General features: G+C 42.4%; 2 protein-coding genes across 2 annotated transcripts; one reads left to right on the top strand and one right to left on the bottom strand.

Moving 5' to 3' along the window:
- Window positions 1–648: 648 nt before the first annotated feature.
- Window positions 649–4,985, bottom strand: kcnmb3 (potassium calcium-activated channel subfamily M regulatory beta subunit 3). Its single transcript, XM_070845746.1, has 4 exons — window positions 4,869–4,985; window positions 3,576–3,779; window positions 2,325–2,496; window positions 649–1,746 (listed from the first exon to the last, which is right to left on the bottom strand). Exons 1-4 carry the CDS (start codon window positions 4,952–4,954, stop codon window positions 1,378–1,380), a joined length of 831 nt encoding a protein of 276 aa, XP_070701847.1. The 5' UTR covers window positions 4,955–4,985; the 3' UTR covers window positions 649–1,377.
- Window positions 4,986–6,370: 1,385 nt separating this feature from the next.
- mfsd8l2 (major facilitator superfamily domain containing 8-like 2) lies at window positions 6,371–14,211 on the top strand. Its single transcript, XM_070845584.1, has 11 exons — window positions 6,371–6,483; window positions 6,673–6,858; window positions 7,513–7,575; window positions 7,754–7,873; window positions 8,091–8,170; window positions 8,641–8,923; window positions 11,035–11,108; window positions 11,542–11,755; window positions 12,726–12,848; window positions 12,998–13,128; window positions 13,941–14,211. The coding sequence occupies exons 1-11, from the start codon at window positions 6,408–6,410 to the stop codon at window positions 14,019–14,021; spliced, it is 1,431 nt and encodes a 476-aa protein (XP_070701685.1). The 5' UTR covers window positions 6,371–6,407; the 3' UTR covers window positions 14,022–14,211.
- Window positions 14,212–20,243: the final 6,032 nt, after the last annotated feature.

Raw genomic sequence — 20,243 nt, 5'->3', positions numbered from 1 at the left:
ATGTTGTTTACTTGAATTTCATGTATGGAAATGACCTTGTTACTTGTGTGAGGTACAACAAAGTCACAATGAAGGTAACAGATACTGATAACTGCTACTACATGTGCAAATGCTTTCCTTGAATAACTACAGAGGTAATATATTTTTGTATTTTTAAATGTAAGCAAACTCGTATATGTAACTGCTAACCAAAAAAAAAAAAAAAAAAAGGAGGAATCATGCATCGCGCGCACCATCCTCACAAAACCCAGTAGACAGCTTCTAGTTGTTGAAACGATATGAATGACAAAGCAGAGGTGAATTGATGAATGAAGGTATGATCTTTATGACAAGTGGAAATATGTTGCCCTAAGTGGAAGTCTGTAAGCACAATAAGGAGGAAGAAGCTACCCTGCATGTTTTTAAAAAGAACCAGACTCATATGTTAGTTCCCTACTCATCTGTACATATATATATATATATATATATCATAAAAACCTCTTAGGATATTTGTTTTAGTCATCCTCATGACCATGTCTGATAAGAAACTGTATGCATTCATTTATCGTACTGTTGAATAAAAACATTTCTCCCGGTCTAAATGGAATATTTATTCTATTGTTTGCTTTACACTTGGTCAAAATGTCTGTAATTTACAAGGCACTTCTGTGTTATTCTGCATCGGTATAGAGACATTAGTGACGTACGATCTGTAATGTGAACAATCTTTTCAATCTTCTCTGAAAACTACACACAAGACTTTATAGATTTAAGTCTGTGTGGTATTGGCTACATCTCAACCTTTGAGTCGACACATTTGAGCAAAGCTTTATTGTCAAGTGCTAAAGTCAGTAAATAAAGACTACAATCATGTCCCTTCATCAAGCACTGAATCAGCACACGCCTTGTCAAGTTTACCCATCATACATCCTACCCAGCATTATGTACAGTATGCTTCAATGTAGTGACACATGCAAGATGAAAGCTAAGACGTCCCGTATAATTATTTTGATACCATCCGATATTCTGTTCGGCATATTATTCATCAAAGACTTAACAGAGTGACTTGTTACCACAGCCGGCGGTGACGTCACAGTGCACCAGCACACCCTGGAGTACACTACAGCATCACTGCAGCAAGGTGTCCAGTCAAACCAGCGGAGGTCAACACAGCAGGATTTTAAGGTGGTGTTCAGAAGTGGAGGTCCAATTAAATTTTACCTTTTTAATTGTTGACAAGTGTGCTTGTCTGCTTCAGTCCCACAACCACCTGCTGGTCACTAACTGGGTTCAGAAGATTACAGGTTTACAGGTTACAGGAGATCTAAATTGTACTTTTCTTTCTTTTTACAGACCGCCCCAGGTGTCATGTACCAGGTATTTACGGCTTGTTGCAGGTCACGAAGGCGACTGCATGCTGGACCTCCGCAGGAGTCTGTACAGTTTGCCCTGAGTGTGTCTTGGTGTCAGCCTGCCCCCTGCAGCCTCACTGCACACCTCAGAGGAGAGATGCGCTAAATACTGTGTCAGCCTCACAAGGCCCACCAGCAGAGCTCCTCCGGCCAGCATCAGACAGGGCCACAGCAGTGCCAACAGGGCCTTCTGGTGGGTGTACTTCCTGTTCAAGATGACGTCCCCGGGGTGCCTCGTGCGGTCAGAGAAACACGATGAGGCGCTCTCCGGCTGAGAGTCCAGGCTGCTTTTCACTCTCTCGACTTCATCTTTAAGTTCTGTTCTGTCCAGCCGACATTTGGGTACGTAGAAACACTGCGAAATAAAAGAGAGGATTCAAGTGTAATTTTTATCAAGTGACCCGCTTGTTACAGATGGCAGCGCTGATTGCAATCAGTGAGACGAGCTCCAAGGTTCTTTTTAGATTCTGTTTTTTTGTCTGTTACAAAAAAAAAAGAAGAAAAGAAAACCCCTTTTAGCCTTCATGTGCTGCCGTGGCAGTGAAACATCTTTCGCACAATTGCTCTGAATGGAGCAGAAGTGCAGGATGAGAGCATCCCTTAATAATGTCTTCTGGCTTATTCATGAGGGTACAGTAATCAGAGTCCTGCTAGTTTTCCATCCTGTCAGCTAGTTTAGCACAGTTTTTTGCCTTCACTGCTTTATCAGGTGCTTTGCATCCCTGCTTAGATGGCTAATAACAAAACAAGCATAACTATCTACTACACAGAGGTGTCTGTCATGTTAATCCGCTCCTTGAGGGCCAGTATCCTGCAGGTGTTCCTCCCTTAAAGTCGACACACCACACCTGGTGTGAAGCAGATCCATACCAGGGGCTCATAAAGCTGTAAGGTAAGACCTAAAACCTGGAATTTACTGCCATAATTCCCCACCTCAGGAGCGAAGAGGACCGATTCCTCGTCAAAGTGGAGCAAAGCCGTCTGATTGGAGTCCGTGAGGTTAACCGCCACCCTGAGGCACGGCACAGTGCTCACACCTCTGCAGTCCACCCACTCCTCCAGGATGTCTGTCCGCAGCAGAGCACAGCTGGCCTCCTCCCAGTTACTGGAAAACAAGTGGAAAAAGTTGGCAGCGCCCAAACTACAGAGTCCAGCCCTCATATTACCAACACATGAACACACCAGAGAGGCAGTAAGTGTTTCTTAGTAGATCTCTGATGTGAGGGGTGATCTTATCTTATCTTAAGCCATTCCAGTGGCCATATGTGTGGCAGTGTCCCTCAGTTTGGTCCTGACTGGAATATCTCAACAACTGGAAGTAACTTTTGTTCAGATATTGATCGTACCCAGAGGATAGACCCCCATGGCTTTTCTTTTAGCACCACCAGCAGCAGGACTCCCATGGGATGGGTTGCCATGACATTTTGTAGGTCTTGGCTACTTCTACTTCAGGATGAACTGCATGAATCACTTTGCTAAAAATATTATTTTCTCCTGTACTTTGGTTTTTGACCAAATACCTGCAAAACTAATGAGAGTCCCATCAGCCTCAGCTTTCCAATTAGCAAATGTTAGCAATCCCAAATCACAGTTTGCTTCAGGAGACTTTAAATGTTTAAATGCATGCGAACACATTAAAGCAGGATGGTTGCTGTGTTGAACATCACACCCTCTAAACAGTCCAGCCTCACAAAGCCACTCACATGTCTGCTTTTCTTTCTCTTCTCAGTAGAAATATCTTTCCATCACATCTCATTTGCATGGAGCTCTGAATTATTAGTTCACTTGCTCTGCTGATTTAGTCATGTTCACCTGCTTCCTTTACTGCCTGTAGGAAGAGTTTCTCCAAAATACCTAAATTGTGCATCATAAATTAATTTTCCTCTGAAGTGGTTACTGGATTAGTCAGTCAAAACCATCTTAATAAGATATTGCTCATCTAAAAAATGTATTAAGCAAGAATGTCAGATATTTGCTGATCACAGCTTCACAGATGTGACGATTTGCTACTTTTCTCCATTGCATATCATTGTAAATCAAATGTTTTTGGGCTTTTGAATCAAAAATCTAATCACCAGTAATGAAAATAACAGTTTCCTGCCATTAACTCTGAAGTTTCATTCATGAAAGTCATTTGCATAAACACATTTCTACTATTGCTAAAAGTCACATGCTGTCTATCACCTGCTAACGTAGGGTTTGACCGTGGTGATGCCGACCACAAAGAACATGAGCACAGAGAAGGCCATCATGGTGAAGCCCAGCAGGATGGCTCTGTCCTCCCCCACGCTCGACTCCGGCACCTGGGTCCGAGCTCGCTGGCCTCCACGCACGCCCACCCATCGACTCCAGTCCTGCTCCTGTGCTGTGGCTGTGTGGAGGAGCTCTCTGTGTCTCTCATACACACACACACACACACATGAATACAAGCATGGACACTAAGGATTTTTTGATTTGGTCCAGTAGAGACTCAGGTTAGATTTTTAATTCAATGCATCAACAAATTTCAGGTTCAACTCATAAATTGATGAATTTGATCCATTTTTTATTCATTTGATTATCAATTTTCTATCGTTTCAAACGAAGAAATGCAAGAAGTATCAGAAGAGATTTAGATTTTTGAAATATAAACACATATAATCACTAGTTCAAAGCAGCCTTGCTTCCAATTTATTCCCAGTGGCCAAAAAACCAATTTCTCCAAAAGCCAGAAATGCATTTTTATTTCTGAATGATATCAGCGCTCTAGTATGAGCCATTCACCAGTGTGATCGGCATGATGGGATGAACACCACTGCCCATATTCAGTGAGCTGTATTACCCAGAATCCACCCCTGGAGCCAAAAGCGGCGTAGGTGCCAGATGAGCAATTCTTACTGGACTAAATAGGCCCATCTCTACCACTGGTATCCAGGTCATATAATACATCCACGGTTCACCACCTTAGTTTAGTGTGTTAACGTGCTAACATTCGCTAATTAGCACTTAACACAAAAAGCAGCTGGAGGCTAATGTGAACGTCATTACATCTGCAGGTATTTGATCAGGAACCAAAGTTTGAAGTCACAATAGCGTTTGATAAAAAACCAGAACGACTACACTTCCTCCTCATAATGATGATCTGGACATGAACGTGTGTGCCAGATTTTTATGGCTGTCAGACAATTGTTTCGTCCATAACCACGAATGTTAACCTGCTGGGACGAAGTCAGCAAACTGAACTTCACATGCAATATTCGGTGGCATTCCCCTTTAATACAATGTTAATCCATTTTAGTCAATTCAGACATGTCAGATTTATGCATCTGGCTTTCCAACCTTGTACTTTCTTTATACCATGAACAGAACATGAGTGTGATAATAAATAAATACACGGCCAACAGTTGGATCTCTGCTCCTGTGTTTTTCCCTCATAATGAACTCCGAGCAGTGCTCTCAAAGCCTTGCAGCCTGTCCCAGTCGATCATCTTCTCTTACCGTGTCTGCCGCCTGCGAGCACCCTGCAGGTTGATGTTAATGGGGATGCTGAATGACCCCCGGGGAGAAGCTGTGTTTAAGAACATGTCCACCCCTATCTCTGTCTCAGCCACCTCCCAGCCCCGAGTTTGTATATCCACCTAACAAGCTCTCCAGTATCTGAAAGTCAAATGTCCTCTCAACAGCTGATCATCTGTAATGTCCACCGGGCTCCAGTGCAGCGCGGTGACAGGCTGAGCAGACCAGATTGCAGGTTATTCACTGGGGAACTCCCTGCTGTTTACCAAGGCTCAAAGGTGAGTGCAACAACACCTTCCACCCTCCTTTGTGTTTCTATAGAAACCACCACAGGTAAGCCAGGTAGGATGCTAATGGCCTCTCAGTGGGCCCGTGAGGCTCAGCTGCATGCAGCAATTTGTCAAACTGAACGAATCCCTTCTTGAATATTAACTGTTTACACTGAAGTCAGCCCGAAGAACGAGTCACACATGCACACACACACACATACAGAGGAGATACTGACCCAAACACGTGCGTCCTGCGACTTCTCATTAGCTCCAAACCTCTCAGCCCGACCTGACACTTTGGGACAGGAGTGCCCGATGCTGAGCTCAGTTTATATGTGTTATTCAAACAATCGAAACTCTTTGTATTATTCATGGGTTGCTGGAAAAACATATGGAGGTATTAACTTGGTGACAGTTCTGTTTAATATAACAAGCCCGAGGCTAGGAACACCACAGCAGCTTGGAAATGGATCCAACCATTTAATAAAACAGACAGCCGTGTCATACCTAATTTATTCAGTATCGAATACAATAGAGCGTTATTATTTGAATATTTTCCTCCACCTTTTATCACACTTTCTGGGCTTCATATTCCTAGAAATGTAATCATGGTTTATCTGATGTATTTTATTACCTGTATGTTTGTGTTACTGTGTGTGATGTATTGTATTTGGAGTCTCTTTCTGTGTATAACAGCAGAGTTATTCATATCCATAACCTGCAAGAGGGTCGATGTGGCTGGCACATTTCTTCACAGGGTCGGCGCAGAATCAAGTGCTTCTGATGAAACCGAGGAAAACAAGATTAAAAATGTATAAAGCCGAGTGTACTTTACCTCACCTGGTAACCCGAGACATTACCTTGACCGTGAAGCTCACAGCGTGGTGCTGCACTGCGGACATGACTCACACAGGATTTTATCTTTAACGTTATAGCCTGATGGTAACGGACCGCTGCAATCATTTAGAAGTGGACTGTATAGTTTTTTAAGGTGGTCTCTCCTGATTTTCAAGGTCTCGGCCCTGCTGAACCTCTTCTGTGGGCGAAGCCTCCTATGAGGTGTTTTCTATCTCTGAGAACTTCTAAAATGACCCTGTACAATGGTACGACAAATGCCTCTGATTATCCGGGCCAGCGGTTGTAATTGGACTCACAGTGTCTCCTGTTATCTGATTATGCCTCTGAACAACATTTCTGAACAACATCCATGGACAGAGGTCAGTGTTTAAAAGGCAGCGAGTCATTGAGCACTATGGATAATCACCAAAAGAGGAATCTAACTTTTCTCACCATTGGACTGATATTCATGCTGAGCGGGATCGAGTACGGTAAGTTCATTATGACAGCTTTATGGACTTGAAGACATGAGATAATGGTCTCATTAGAGCACAATCTGCCTGGCATTTTGGCTGTAAGCACACATCACCGAGGATAAGGCATCTGATTTAATTGAGGTATATTTTCCTGTGGGTAAACGGGGCTCGTCAGTCACACGTCTCCCTCCTTTCCCTCCCCAGCCGTCATTCTGCCTACAATATGGAGGTATCTCCAGATTCTGGAGGCCCCTCCTTACTTCCTGGGTCTGGGTCTGTCCGCCTTCAGCCTGAGCGGGCTGCTCACAGGCCCGCTTTTTGGGTTCTGGTCAGACCGGAGCAAAACTACAAAGTCCATCATCCTTTTCTCTAATCTTTTTGAGATTGCTGGTGAGTGATGAAACCACAAGGCAAATCACATGACGCACAGAGAGTCAGATTTCAGAGGCCACAGCAAGACTGTGTTCAGCTGTTTGTACTTGTTATTCACTACGTGCTAAACAGGGAATTCTATGTGAAGGATGACAAAAGGCTAAATAGATAAATAAGTCTATTTAGATTAGCAATTTTCCTGTCTCTGCAATGCATGATGGTAGTTAGTTTGCAACCAAAAGTTGTACATTTTATGATGTATCATGGTGATAATTTGAGTTCATTATGTAGGAAATAACACTGATTACACATAACTAAATGGACTAAAGCTAAAAACAGTTATGCTAGCTACCGCTACTAGCACCACCACTGCAAACTAGCTTAAAGTTATGCTAACATGCTAATGTTTAGCACGTACTGTTTACCATGTTAGTTAGCTTAGCATTGTGAGCATGCTAACATTTGCTAATCAGCACTAAACACAAAGAACAGTTTTACAGAGATTTGATCATAAACCAAACTACTGGACAAATGTCAATAATAAATTGATAAAAAATGACATCACATTTTATGGTAAAATATCAAACTAAAATCTGCAAGTCAAACATTTGTTTCACACTTTTGAATGCATTTTGGTTCCCAAGCTTGATTTTCATTTTTATTTGTTCTCAGGCAACTTCATGTATTTTATTGGATATTCAAAATGGCTGTTGTTATGCAGTCGGCTTGTAGCAGGTGACACATACACACACACACACACACACACACACACACACACACACACACACACACATACACATACACACACACACACACACACACACACAGGTACGTCATGAAGTAGCACCCAAAGCCTGTACTCTGTCAGCATGTGTTGTGAAGGTGTAACAGAAGGAAGCCGTTTTGCTCTCAGGTATCGGTGCAGGAGCGGGCTCCTCCATCTTTGGTTTCCTCACCCGGAGCACTCGGCCGGATGAGCGCGCTGGTATCTTCGCAGCCATCATGGCCTGTCGACAAGCCGGCCTCCTCGTCGGTCAGTCTCTCCCCCTTCATCTTACCGCAGAGAGGGGTGTCATTTCACCTCTCCCCACCTCCAAATATCACACACCGGAAAGGATTTTGTGATGTCTTCTTTGATGTTTAGTTTCAGCAGACATTCAATAAAATCACAGAGGTGGAGGCTACTGTCTCCACACATCCTCTGTTTTTATTCCACCTCCTCTTTAAAGCTCTTCCTCCTGTCTCTCCAGGGCCGGCGTTCAACCTGTTCCTGCGGCTGTGTGATTTCAAACTGGGGCCTTTTGTTGTGAACAAATATACGTCTCCTGGGGTACCTGCATCCTGCATTCAGATAATCAGTAATCTAACATACTCTGAAAGCCTCATGAATACAGAAACAATCTGCAGAAATAGTTGCTCTACATTCTGCACTCCTCCTGGCTCACATGTACTTTTTTTTTCCTTTGCTCTCCTCTGAGTTAAAAGAATACAAAACGCCTGCAGTGATACTCAGGCCCATAACAAGCCTTATCGATCTATTTCCGTTTCATGAGTCTCTCTGAATAAAACACCTGTAGAAAGGATGTATCCTAGATGAGATAGAACAAAGCTCAATACGCCCACTTCCATTTTTCCACATAATTTGAAACTGCATGCCTCTCTTTATTTAACTGTGCCAAGTTATTTCAGTTTTTGAACACCCTCCTCCATGTAACACAACTTTATCTCCTCTAATAGTTTTCCAGGATTCTGATGTTGGAGAACATTTTTTTTTTTTGTCTGTCTCCCCCTCACTGTCAGATCTTCATGTGCCTGTTGTGGGTGCTGCTCCAGTTTGTGGTTCTGGCTATGTACTGGGATGTACCACCCATCAGCTCCGAGGGGGGAGCGGTGATGGTGGAGATGAAACAAGAGGAGGGCGATGAGGAGGAGGTGCCGCTGATAGGGTCCGACGAGGAGCCTGCACACACCTACAGAGCTGTCAACTCCAACCAATTGGAGAGCTCCGCTTCCTCCGAGGTGGAGCCCGACCACGGAGCCTCGCCGGTCTCAAACCCCTTCAAAAACTTCAGCGCCAGCAGAGGTGAGCGAGAAGGTTTGACTGCCTGTCCTTAGCAATGACTGTCAGCTCTCCTCTGCTCCATTCACAGGACTCAGGTAGGAAGAGGTGTCACTGCCAATACACATGTTTTGCATCTGCTCTATTGATTTTCTTGCACACACACACACACACACACACACACACACAGATACTTCCACACACTTTCCCTTCTCCGGGTCTCTCTGAGGAATTGTGTGGGGCATGTCAGATCAGATTCCCTGTGTATTGATTGGACTTGCATGTATGTGTCTGGTTGATGTCAGAGTGTGTATGATGTCAGGTGTCCTATTGGATTAGTGTCATCGGAAGTTTACATGGGATGCAAACAGTGATTGTGGGCCATTATTGATTCACTTTTTTTGTACTTTGTTAGTCTGTGTGTGCGTCTGAGTGTGTGTGTGTGTGTGTGGGGGTGTGTGGGGGGGTCAAACCACTGTATTGATTCTCTCACTCTTTGAAGATGTGGCAAAGGGATGGACGGCAGACTTCCTTTTTTATTGACTGGCTTGCTGTGGTTGACTTGTGGATGAAATCGAGACAGAATTGGTAATGTGGCCAACATTCTGCTTATTGATTCCTTTTTGTTTTGAAGAAAATCTACAACACCAGAAACCTGGGAGCAAAACTGGAGGATGTGTGCGTCTCTTGCACATACTGTGGGAGTGTCGGTTTGCCATTACAGTGTGTCTGACATTCGCTGTCAAGAATTATTGATCCTTCCTGACTTTCTGTGCATGAGAGAGGAATCGTCGAGACTCGGGCAGATCTTTCACTTTCTTTCATCAATTTGCGACTGGGGTCGTGCTTCACAAGCAACACGAGGAGAACCTGTTTGAATTTGTGCATCTGGAGGAAGGAAAATATTTAGCGGTAGTAAGTAGCGTATAAATAATTAATAATGGTTTAAAGGAATAGTTTAACGTTTTGGAAAATGAGTGCAGTATCAATCTTCTCACTCGGACAAAAATATTTCCCTTTGAAAAAATGCTTGACAATATAGTTATTATAGTATAATATAGTTCTAATCACAGTGATAATTATTTAAACTTACAGTACTGGTGAATAATGAATGATGTTACAGCTAATAAATGATGTATAATTTGGTAATATTTGTGATTGCTTAGCATGTTTTTTAGTTTAAAGGGTCACTGCGGAGTACGACTCCTTTCTAGAGGAGCTTTTTTAAGTCAGCGTTGGAGTGAAAGATGTGAGTGTTTACCTGACAAGGAGGGTGTGATGAAAGAGGATATCAGGTTGCATCATGGAAGTTGTAGGATCAGGTGATTGTTGGAGGTTGACTCACACTAGAGAGCAAAAATCAGCCTTCACTGTATTGATTTTTTAAAAATATCTTTCTTACAAATCCGGCAACTTTATGGCGATGCAGTAATAAATCATCTGATAGCCCCTTTAAACCCCTATAATAATGTTTAGACCCATATCAACCTACCTATACCTTCATAGGGCATATAAAGACACACACACACATTAACATACAAGCATGATGTGAATACAAACACTGCACATATAGTAAATACTGTACTTGGCAGTAAACGAAGCATAAAATCATATAGATAATCATAAAAACACTGAATAAGAGAACTGAGCCGTAGTAGATCACACATTGTGATATCAAGCCATTCCTCCAACCATCTGGCATGAACATCCAAATTTAGCAGCAAGCCCAGCTCATTCCTCTCCCTCTCCAAGTCCATAAGGGAGTTCTTGTTCCAGGAAAAGCTGGTATCAAAATTTGGAGTTTATTGAAAATTTTTTTTTTTATGTTGTGTTACCATGTTATGGGCATGAGAAATAAAACAGCAGAGCGCTCACGTATCTGTAGAAAGAGAAACAGGCAGTTTGTTGGACTGGAGGATCAACATGACCAAGCAGCCAGGATCCGTCACGCCTGCCTCTTCCAATCTTAAGATAACTTTCAGATAGTCCAAGTTTTCTTTTCTCTTTAAACTTCTTCTCAGGCTAACTTGCCCGTTGAAATTTTCAATTTAATGGCACCACTTGAGCTTGCTTTATGATTTTCCTTTTTCTGTCTCTCCGGCTTTCTGTATATCTCTCTGTCTTTCACTCTGCAGAGTTCCTGAGAGAGGAGGTGGTTGTTCTCCTCACGGCTCAGTTCATCACTCTCTTCAATCAGACAGCGCTGGAGGTGAGAGCAGCTACCGTTGAGATCCATCAGCCGGAGTTTCCAAGCATTTCACACAATGTCACACTATTTTACCCCGAGTTTCATCCAAACTGCATCAATCTGAGCCTTACCTGGAAAGACCTGCGCTGCTACTTTGAAAAAATAATCAAGTATCGCTTAACGCTCAAAGTAAAACTGATGTAACAAGTGCACACAATCAGTCTTTATGCCCTTAACATGAAGAATGAAGAGGCCTTCTCTCTTCTGATGAAGCTGTGGTGGCCGAATAGTCACACAGTCCTGACCTGGACTATAAAATGATTTTCATATGACAACGGAACAGTTCTTTTGTCCTCTGAAAGGACTTTAAAGCTGAGAACCTCCACCTATTCTTCTGACTTAATCACTTTGTCTAGCTGATTGACTTCACCAACATCTCTCTGAAAATCCCCAGACCATGGTGACTCCTCTGACGCAGCGCTCCTTCAGCTTCGGCGAGCTGGGCAACAGCCTGATGTACAGCCTGTGCGGGGTGGAGGTCATCCTGGGCTTCTTCTTTGTGCGCTGGCTGAGCAGGAAGGTGGCGGACCGCGCCGTGCTGGCCGTGGGCCTGGTCATCTGCTGCGCCGCCTGTGTCTGGTGCCTCGTCTTCCTCTGCAACCCCCGAGGTGCTAACCTGTCCGGGAAAACACCCAAACGCACACGCAAAAGACAAGCATGCAAAAGATACGCACAGACTTGAAAAGGCCTCGTGTTCTGTGCCAAATCCTTTCTGTGTGACTGGTGTTGGCGTGTAAGGGCCAGGGAAGCCATATTGGGTTACACACTGGCTGAATTGAATGCGCTCTGTAAATGATATCACTCAGGCTCTGGCAGGCCGGCAGGAGATCATACAGGCAAACTGGATCCTGTATATTCACGTTGGCCTGCGTCTGTTGCAGCTTGTCACATTTATCGCTCTGATTACAAGTGACAGGTGCTGGAGCCGGGGAGTGCCTGAGTACATATAAAAGGATTACAGTAATCTAATTAGACAAAAATGCTATTTGTTAAGGCATATCCTACATTTGTTTGCTATTTGTTACGGTTACATTTAAAACATCCAAACAAAGACATGGAACCCAAAAAGCAGATACCTGAAGAAAAATACCTTCTTTTTGGACGGCTAAGAAACATGTTTGATTGTTGAAATTGCATTTTGATGACAAGATTATAGTCTTTTAGCTCACGCAGGAACATCCAACAATTTGAGTGGGCACAAATTCACACAAACATGTGCATGATGCAAAGCAGCAGAGAACAAAAATCTAGCGGCTGCCAGCTTGGCTGTGCTTTCGTTTTGAGATAGAGCTATCGCCGGTGGTGCCAACCCATTTGTGGAAGGAACTTAAAAACCGAGAGAAGAATAGATAGATAACTGAAGTAGGGTCTGTCGCACGCTTTGAATCATTATCACCACATATCAGCAGCAAAAAGCAATAAAATATTTGTCTAAAAGCTAAGAGATTTATAAATGTATCAATTTGCGGTGTGTGAGACAGCCTGTAAATGCAATTGTTTAATGATATGTTGCGGCTAAATGTGAGGACAAACAACTGTAATTCAGTAATCCAGGTTATTATTTTCCATCCCTGGCAGGTGGTTATGGATGGGAGCTATCAGCCTTCATCATCGGCGTGTTTCTGCAGCTGCTGGGACTCCCTTTCGTGGCCGTGTCCCAGGTGTCTCTCTTCTCCAAAGTCACTGCAGAGAAAACACAAGGTTGGCTCATTTCAGCTCAGCGCTGTTTGCACGCTTCAACACATTGCTGCTCAGCATATGCGGTGCAAAGAAAGCGCCACACACGCTGTATTTCATTATTTATAGATGAAAGGAATAACCTTAAATTGTTTGCGATGCCTCACCAAAAGGATTCAGCCAAGGTGTGAGACGCTCAGTTGGGGGCCTGGCCACCATCTTGGGTCCTTTGTGGGCTGGAGGCCTGACCAGTAATCTGTACATAATGCTGGGCATGATGCTAGCTCTCCTCTTAATGATCACAGTAAGTAGAACGCAGCTCATTTGAGTATTTAGCAGCATCAAATTGATGGAAAATTGGTAATAAAATATGTATGATATGAAGCAAGAGCTGGCAGCTGGTTAGCTTAGCTTAGCATAGACAAAATCCACCTACCGCCACCTTTAAAGCTTAATATAGTATATGTTGTTTGTTTAAACCATGCAGAATGGGTTTAAAGGATTACAGGATTAAACATACAACATATAATGAGTTCATTAGGTGCTGGCAGGTGGATTCTGGTTCCCCTCTGATGGCGCCAAGTTAGCTCTTTACCTGTTTCTTATGCCTTTTATGCTAAGCTAATGTCCCCCTTTATTGTAGCTTCATATTTATAATCTAAAAATCCACCAATAAGCACCTCTGAAGCTCACTAATGAACATATTATATTTTATTTATTCCATGTAAGTTTTAAAATGTAAATCTGTGGCTTTATTGGAGTTATGTATGTCATTTCCTGCTAAGGTAAACTAACCAACCAAATCTTCTCATCTGTCAGCAAGAAATCCAATGAGTGCAAGCATCAATCTTCTCATCCATCAGCAGAGTGCATTGTCCAAAATGTTAAAGTATTGTTTTAATGTTGATGCTGGACTTGACAGAGCGAATGTCTCTTCTCCTTTCCCCTTAAAGCTGTGGTTTAAGGAAGCATTTTCTTTCTTTTCACGTACCCAAACTGAAAAACAGTAGCTACTTGCCAGTAAAATCCTCACCTCAGCATGTCTTTGATAGCCTGTACTTATCACTTGGTGCTCTGCTTCCTCTGAAGCCACATCTCGCTGTACATTTTGTGCAGGTTATGACAGCGCTGTCCTATGAGCGGCTGACTGAGCCCAGGGCGGTGCAGTGCGCCCAGAGCTCTGACAGCGGAGGATAGAGCTGCAGTCTGCCTGGAGAGCACGAGAGGTTAAAGACGGACGGAGGGAGCGCCTGGCACTTCTGAGAGAATCAATACAAGTTTACTGCAGAGGAAGCTGTATGAGTGTGGAATAAAAATGTTAAACACACATACTGTACCTGAGAACCTGCTGTAGAGGTTATCACACTTCACAGGTAACAACACTGTACGCACAATCTGTGTGATTTTATTAGATTCTGCCTTGCATGCAAATAACTATCAGACTATTAATTATATTTTACACAAGGGGGCACCATTGGTCTCAGATTGAATATTCAGAGGTGTAATTGAAGATGAAAGCCATTATTTTTAAACTGAACTATTTATATTCCCAGGTGTTGATGAAAAGATAAGAGAGCAGGTTTTTCCATGTGACCCCTGTATCAAAACTCTTTATTCTTGTTTCTCGTCCCGAGTCCTCCTCTAAAAAAAAAAAAAAAAAAACAACCCTCGCTGAAAATGAAACAGTTGACACAATGGGTGCAGAAGTGGAGTTGTCAACATCTGAGCGGCTCCGTGTCAGTGCAGTTGACAGAAGAAGAAGAAGAAGAAGAAGAAGAAGAAGAAGAGGGTCAGAGAGAAGGAAGTTTTGCAGACTTCTTGGTTTTTATTAGTAGTGTTGGAGTACAATTGTGTTTTTAGTGTTAAAATTAAAATACAAAGCTTTGGATGTGACTAAACCAGAGAGATGCTATCTGGAACAGTTCCTCTATATCTTCTGTGCAAATTAGGAGCTCCTGAATTAAAACCAAATTTAAAAACTCTTCGTTAATTAGCTTTCTCTATCATTTTACTATGGGGGGGATTTAAAGTTTAATTGCCTGTATTCATAATTCAAAACATGACAAGGTGTGACTTGTGTGCAGTCAGCTGTTCTTGCCTATATTCTCCTCTAGGATGTGCTGTATGCTACACATCTGCGTCTGAGAGCAGAATGCTATAAGCAACATCAATGCATTGTAGATTCTCTTTGTACCAGTGAACATCGGTTTGGCCAGTCTCTGTGTTTTTGCATAATTGCAGATAAGGCTCAGTAACCTTTCCAGTTTTCTACACTCAGCATGTGATGTTTGGCTTTCCAGAGGCTTTTCGCCTATTATGGAAATTCTAATCTCTGGGACTCAAGGACATAATATATATAAGTACTTTCATGCCCTGATCAGCGTATTCAGGTACTTGACATTTTAAGGGAGATAACAGGGTGCACAGAATCAGGTCAAGCCTGAATTTACTGTCTTTGAACGAGCTCTGTTTTTGAGCGTGATCCCTGCTGTCTTGTGTTCTTAAATAAATCGACATGCAACAATCTAAACGTCAGCAAGGAATTTTTAAAGCCACTGACAACTTGCATGTACGTAACGTTTTCAAGAAAAAATAACACATTCCAACTCTTAGACATAAAAAGCTCTCATTTCAACTCATTGCTGCTGCAGTTTTACTTGGTCTGCTACGACCGGTAGTGTTTGGTAACCAGTGTTAGCTAGTTTTTGTTTGGCAGACTTTGACATTGCTGCTGTGTGAGTGATATTACTGAAACTGGTTACTGACTTTTCCTAATATCATGCTACATTTGAGCATGTGGCAAATCAATATTTCAATGGGTTTTATTACAAAAATAAAGACAATATACCTTTGCAGGTGACTGTCATGCCCATCCTACAAGCAAGAAAAAACAAAGATGCAGTAATCATGGTGTCTTTTTATATTTTAGAAGTTTTTTGTGTGTATGTTTTGCCTTTTTAGACAGTGCACAGTAAAGAAAGAGAGGAAATGCAGTAAATGTCCCCGGCTGAACTCTAACTGGGGTCATTACAGGGATGTTTTTTCAAACACTACTCCTCTATAGCATTAAATATTCATGGCTCAATAAGAGCATTACATCATATTTAGGAATTATTCATATAGATCTTAACGATTAAAGACTCATTTAATCTGCCTCATCGGGTGTGTGGGTGACGTTTGATCAGATTTGACAGACAAACAACGGTCAGATTCAAATGTTGCTAAATTCTGTTTGGTGCAAGCGACAGCACCTTTTTTCTAACATCCCCGAGCGCAAAAACTGCAAAAAATGTGCCCATTCAAACTATTGAAATAAACAAAACTATTCACGCTTTGGCAGAAAATAGTGAATGCATGTGTGCCTCTTATGCTCAAGCTGATTGAGAAAATATGTTCTGAGGGCCTGAAAAAAAAAAGTTTATCTATGCGGCACCAGAATATGAGATAAACCACTTCTGCTCTACATTGTGATGATACTTCTTTCATACACGACGTAGTCTGGATCAGTGCAGTCAGCTGTCAACCCCCCCCCCCAAGGACATAAATAGAAAAGTCAGAGTCCTTGGGCTTTTATGTTAAATATACCAAAGGTAGGCACACACACACAAGTTATGAAAATTTAAAGATACACTGAACAACCATTTGATGCAGGAGCCAACAATTATTTCTGTGAAGCATGGATGAGAGGTCGTCGCTATGGAGATGGAGTTTTTGCGAGGAGGGAAGTGAAAAGCTAAAGATAAAATAACATTATGTAATTGGTGAGTGGAAACCCCGGGTTCAGTGATGGAGCTGGCTGTGGAACAGATGAAGATGTAGTAGAGCTTTAATGGAAGCATCTGCATGTTGTACTACTACAGCATGTGACTACAAATGGCCCGGTCTGCTTTCCCCCATACTAACTGTTTTCATGCCACGTTTAGGAGGAGCAACGCGGCTACGTCCTGTTATTTTAGCTTTTCAGTGGAGTGTAAAAATATCTCGGTAGCTGTAAGCCTCATTCACTGTTGAGTGCTTTTTTTTTCTAAAGTGTTTTTGCTGCTGTACATTGACCCTAAGTGTGAACACTGAACTACATTTTAGTCAGTTACATCCAGCTCTCATCCTTGACTGCTGTAAGGTGCCTAACGCAGTCTCTTTGTCCCTAACATTTCCCCATTTAAATACACTTGAATTTTTCACACATTGACAAGATGTTACTGATTACTCAAATGAGGAGCTGAAGGCTTTGGATTTAAAATGCAAGCATGTACATGAATCTCTCAAGAAGCAAGATTGATGACTTAAAGACATGTTTTATTTAAGTATGTAGCTCTAAACCCTGATCTTTCACCTGTAGCCTCATGGCACAAAGTCGCCATGAGGACGATAGCATGCTCAATGAAGGTGATGTACAGTATATGATGTGTAACAATGACTCTGGTCCGTGTTACTCCTGATAATTAACTAATGCTCACTGCCAGTAATGGACGCAGGTGCATTTTATAGTCGAAAGAGGAGAACCTGACATTGTAGGGATGGTTTAGTAGGTTTCTCCAGACTAAAACCGAAACACATTCTTGTTTCTTATGCATATTCGTCAAACCAAGAATTGGTTTTGCCATTTATGATTGTACGACCAGCATTTTGCAAAGCGCAGGGTGGGGCAGAGTGGAAATAATGGAAAGCAGAGATAACATGTAACCATGCAAACAGACTGTATTTCATATGCAGAGCGCAGAAAATGTGGACCCACTCTCTGTTTCATGGCCAAAAAGCAACAGCTTCCTGAAGTGAGGTGAAACCAAAAGATATTTGAAATAAATACTGAATTATGAAAAAAAAAAAAAAAAAAATCTCATGCAGTAGAGATTTAATAAAAATGTATTCACTTTTCATCAGGGGGAAATTTACCCAGGCCCGCTTTCACTTTTTTTTTTTTGCACTGACTAGCATTGAAGGCAAATTGACACTGTCGTCTAACAAAGATAAAGGTAATTGGTCACAAAGAGGAAAATAGCATTTGACTGGAGCCAAAGTATAACAATTATGTTAGAGGCAGCAGAGGGGCAGAGAGTGGCTCCTCTCTTCCTGTGGCATTAACTGGACCGAGGACGGCTGTTAATGGGTCGCAGATGATAGATGAGCTATCGTCTGGTGAAAAATTCGAACGGGGATGAAATCAGGCCAGCAATATTCATTCAATGATTCGCTTTTTTCCCCCTGCAGCCTCCCATATTTTGTGCAGGAAAAAAAAAATTCTCCCTACAAATCATTTATTAAGAGGTTTAATTTTACAGGAATATACATTCACTCAGGATGTAATTTTGTTATCCTGGTGCAGGCTATTCATTAAAAAATCTTTTTAAATAGATGTCAGCGGTTGGCCTCCTGCCCGCGTGGTCAAAGATTTACTGTTTCACCGTTATTGTTGCTGACTTGAGAATCTGACTTCTGGATGTCATTGCCAGGGTGTGGCTCCAGTCCAATACTGTGTGTGTGTGTGTGTGTGTGTGTGTGTGTTGGGGGGGAGATTTAGAGGAAATGCTTGTCTCACACACACTCAAGGGAAGGAAATTTGCTACCAATTATGTGAAAGTTTTTCTTCATCTAATTTGCAGTGCTATGTGTGTGAATCTACACCTTATAGCAATATCAAGATGGGCGACTAATGAGCTGACAGGGGAGTGGGAAAGGAGAGGGGAGGCGACTGTGTGCTGCTGGCTCGGTATCGATGAATACAAATCACAATTCTTCATGTCCCCTTTCTCATAAGCAGCTTTAGATTCAAAAACAGGACTGGCTGGCGGGAAGGCAAACGGTTTGATTTATTACATGTGACGGGGGTATGTATATATGCGTAGAGGCTACAGTCGCTCAGGTAGCCCCCTTTGAATTTCTTACAGCTCCCATCACTGGGTGTTTGTATTCTGTGCGACTGGCATCGCCTCAGATACATTGAATCAATTGCCTCCACCCACACCAACCATCCACCCCCATACTCATATGTGAGCCTTAGTGAAATTAATGCCTGTGGGACACACACGAGAGCTGAGTTTAAGGCAGCCTCGCTCATTGATTGGAGCCCATTGTAATAGCAATGGAAATATATTCAGATAATTATCAGGCTCATTTAGGTATGTGGCATGCTTGTGAATCTGGTGTTGCTTTGCAAAGGGAGTGAGAGAGAGAGAGAGAGAGAGAGAGTTTTTTTTTCCCTCCAACCCGCAGAAGCACCAGAGAGCCCCAGAGCTGACAGTAAATTTGCTCATCAACCAGTTTCGTTCCAGTGTGAGGTGAAATTATCCAATATTTCACGGTCTGGCCCTTTGAAGGTGGCGTTACTCAGCAAAGCTCAATGTGCTACGGAGCCAAAATGTAATAGTGTTCGTACTCGTGCCGTATTTTCATGGGTAGATGCTGGTCTGTCCAACCTGCGGTATGAAGAAGTGATGAGAAATAAGAAGCTCTTCTCATTTGCTGTTGTGTAAAAATGACTGCGGTAAACACATCAAGTAAACAACCAGTCCTCACATTTCATTTCACCCTCCTGTGGCAGCGAAAAAGCCCGGTCATGCTTGTTATCTGACGGTGCTCGGTCAAGGTTTATCAACGCATTGGACATGTGGGAGCCCATTGATCTCGTTAACCGTATGTGTGAAGAATACCATAAAATGATGAGAACTTCATAGGAGGTCAGCCGAGGATCAATATTAAATCCTATCTTCATTTATAATCCTGCTGAGCAGCGAGGCTCTGCAGGGCTTAGCTGCTTAAAGAAGACAGCATTTGACAATTTACTTTAATGCTCGTATGAATAAATGTAATGACACACAAGTGCTTTGAGATGGTTTTTTTTTTCATTGTCTGTTTGCAGGCACTTTAGAGCTGCTTCGTTGTCAACAGACGCACTATAAATACACTGATGGATGATGGAGAGGCTTGACCAAAAAGCGTACACAAACATGATCAAGGAAAGTATCGACATGAGCAATATGAATTAATATCAATTCATCAAATGTTTGTTACATCTCCTGGCAGCTTGATGTTGTGTCCTCGGCTATTTTTAAGGAGATTTGGCTGCTCTTATCTGCTATCTCCACCCTCTTAGACACAGCCTCTTCAGATCAAGGATTAAGCTCCTGATTATACATATCACTGAGCGGATTAACCCTTTCGCACACTCTTATCTCCCCAACTTATGAATCTGACCGCTGATGAATGTAAAATTCGATGAGGGGGGTTTCTTGAGATTGATTATGAGACAAATTCCAGCAGACCGCAGCGAAGAAACTCCGAAACTTTTTCTCCAGCTCGTCCAAATCTAAGAATTTAACCTCTGGTTTTGAATGTTCCTGAGCCAATTAAGCTGTGAGATTTGTTTGAAGTTGGAGATTGAAAGGAGAGCTTGCCGGTTTCGGGCCCAAACAGTGAAGGGAG

This window comes from Pempheris klunzingeri, chromosome 15 (assembly GCF_042242105.1).
Source record: "Pempheris klunzingeri isolate RE-2024b chromosome 15, fPemKlu1.hap1, whole genome shotgun sequence".
NCBI classification, from domain to species: domain Eukaryota; kingdom Metazoa; phylum Chordata; class Actinopteri; order Acropomatiformes; family Pempheridae; genus Pempheris; species Pempheris klunzingeri.
Note: the sequence above shows the minus strand (reverse complement) of the source record. Positions and strands in the feature narration are given on the sequence as shown.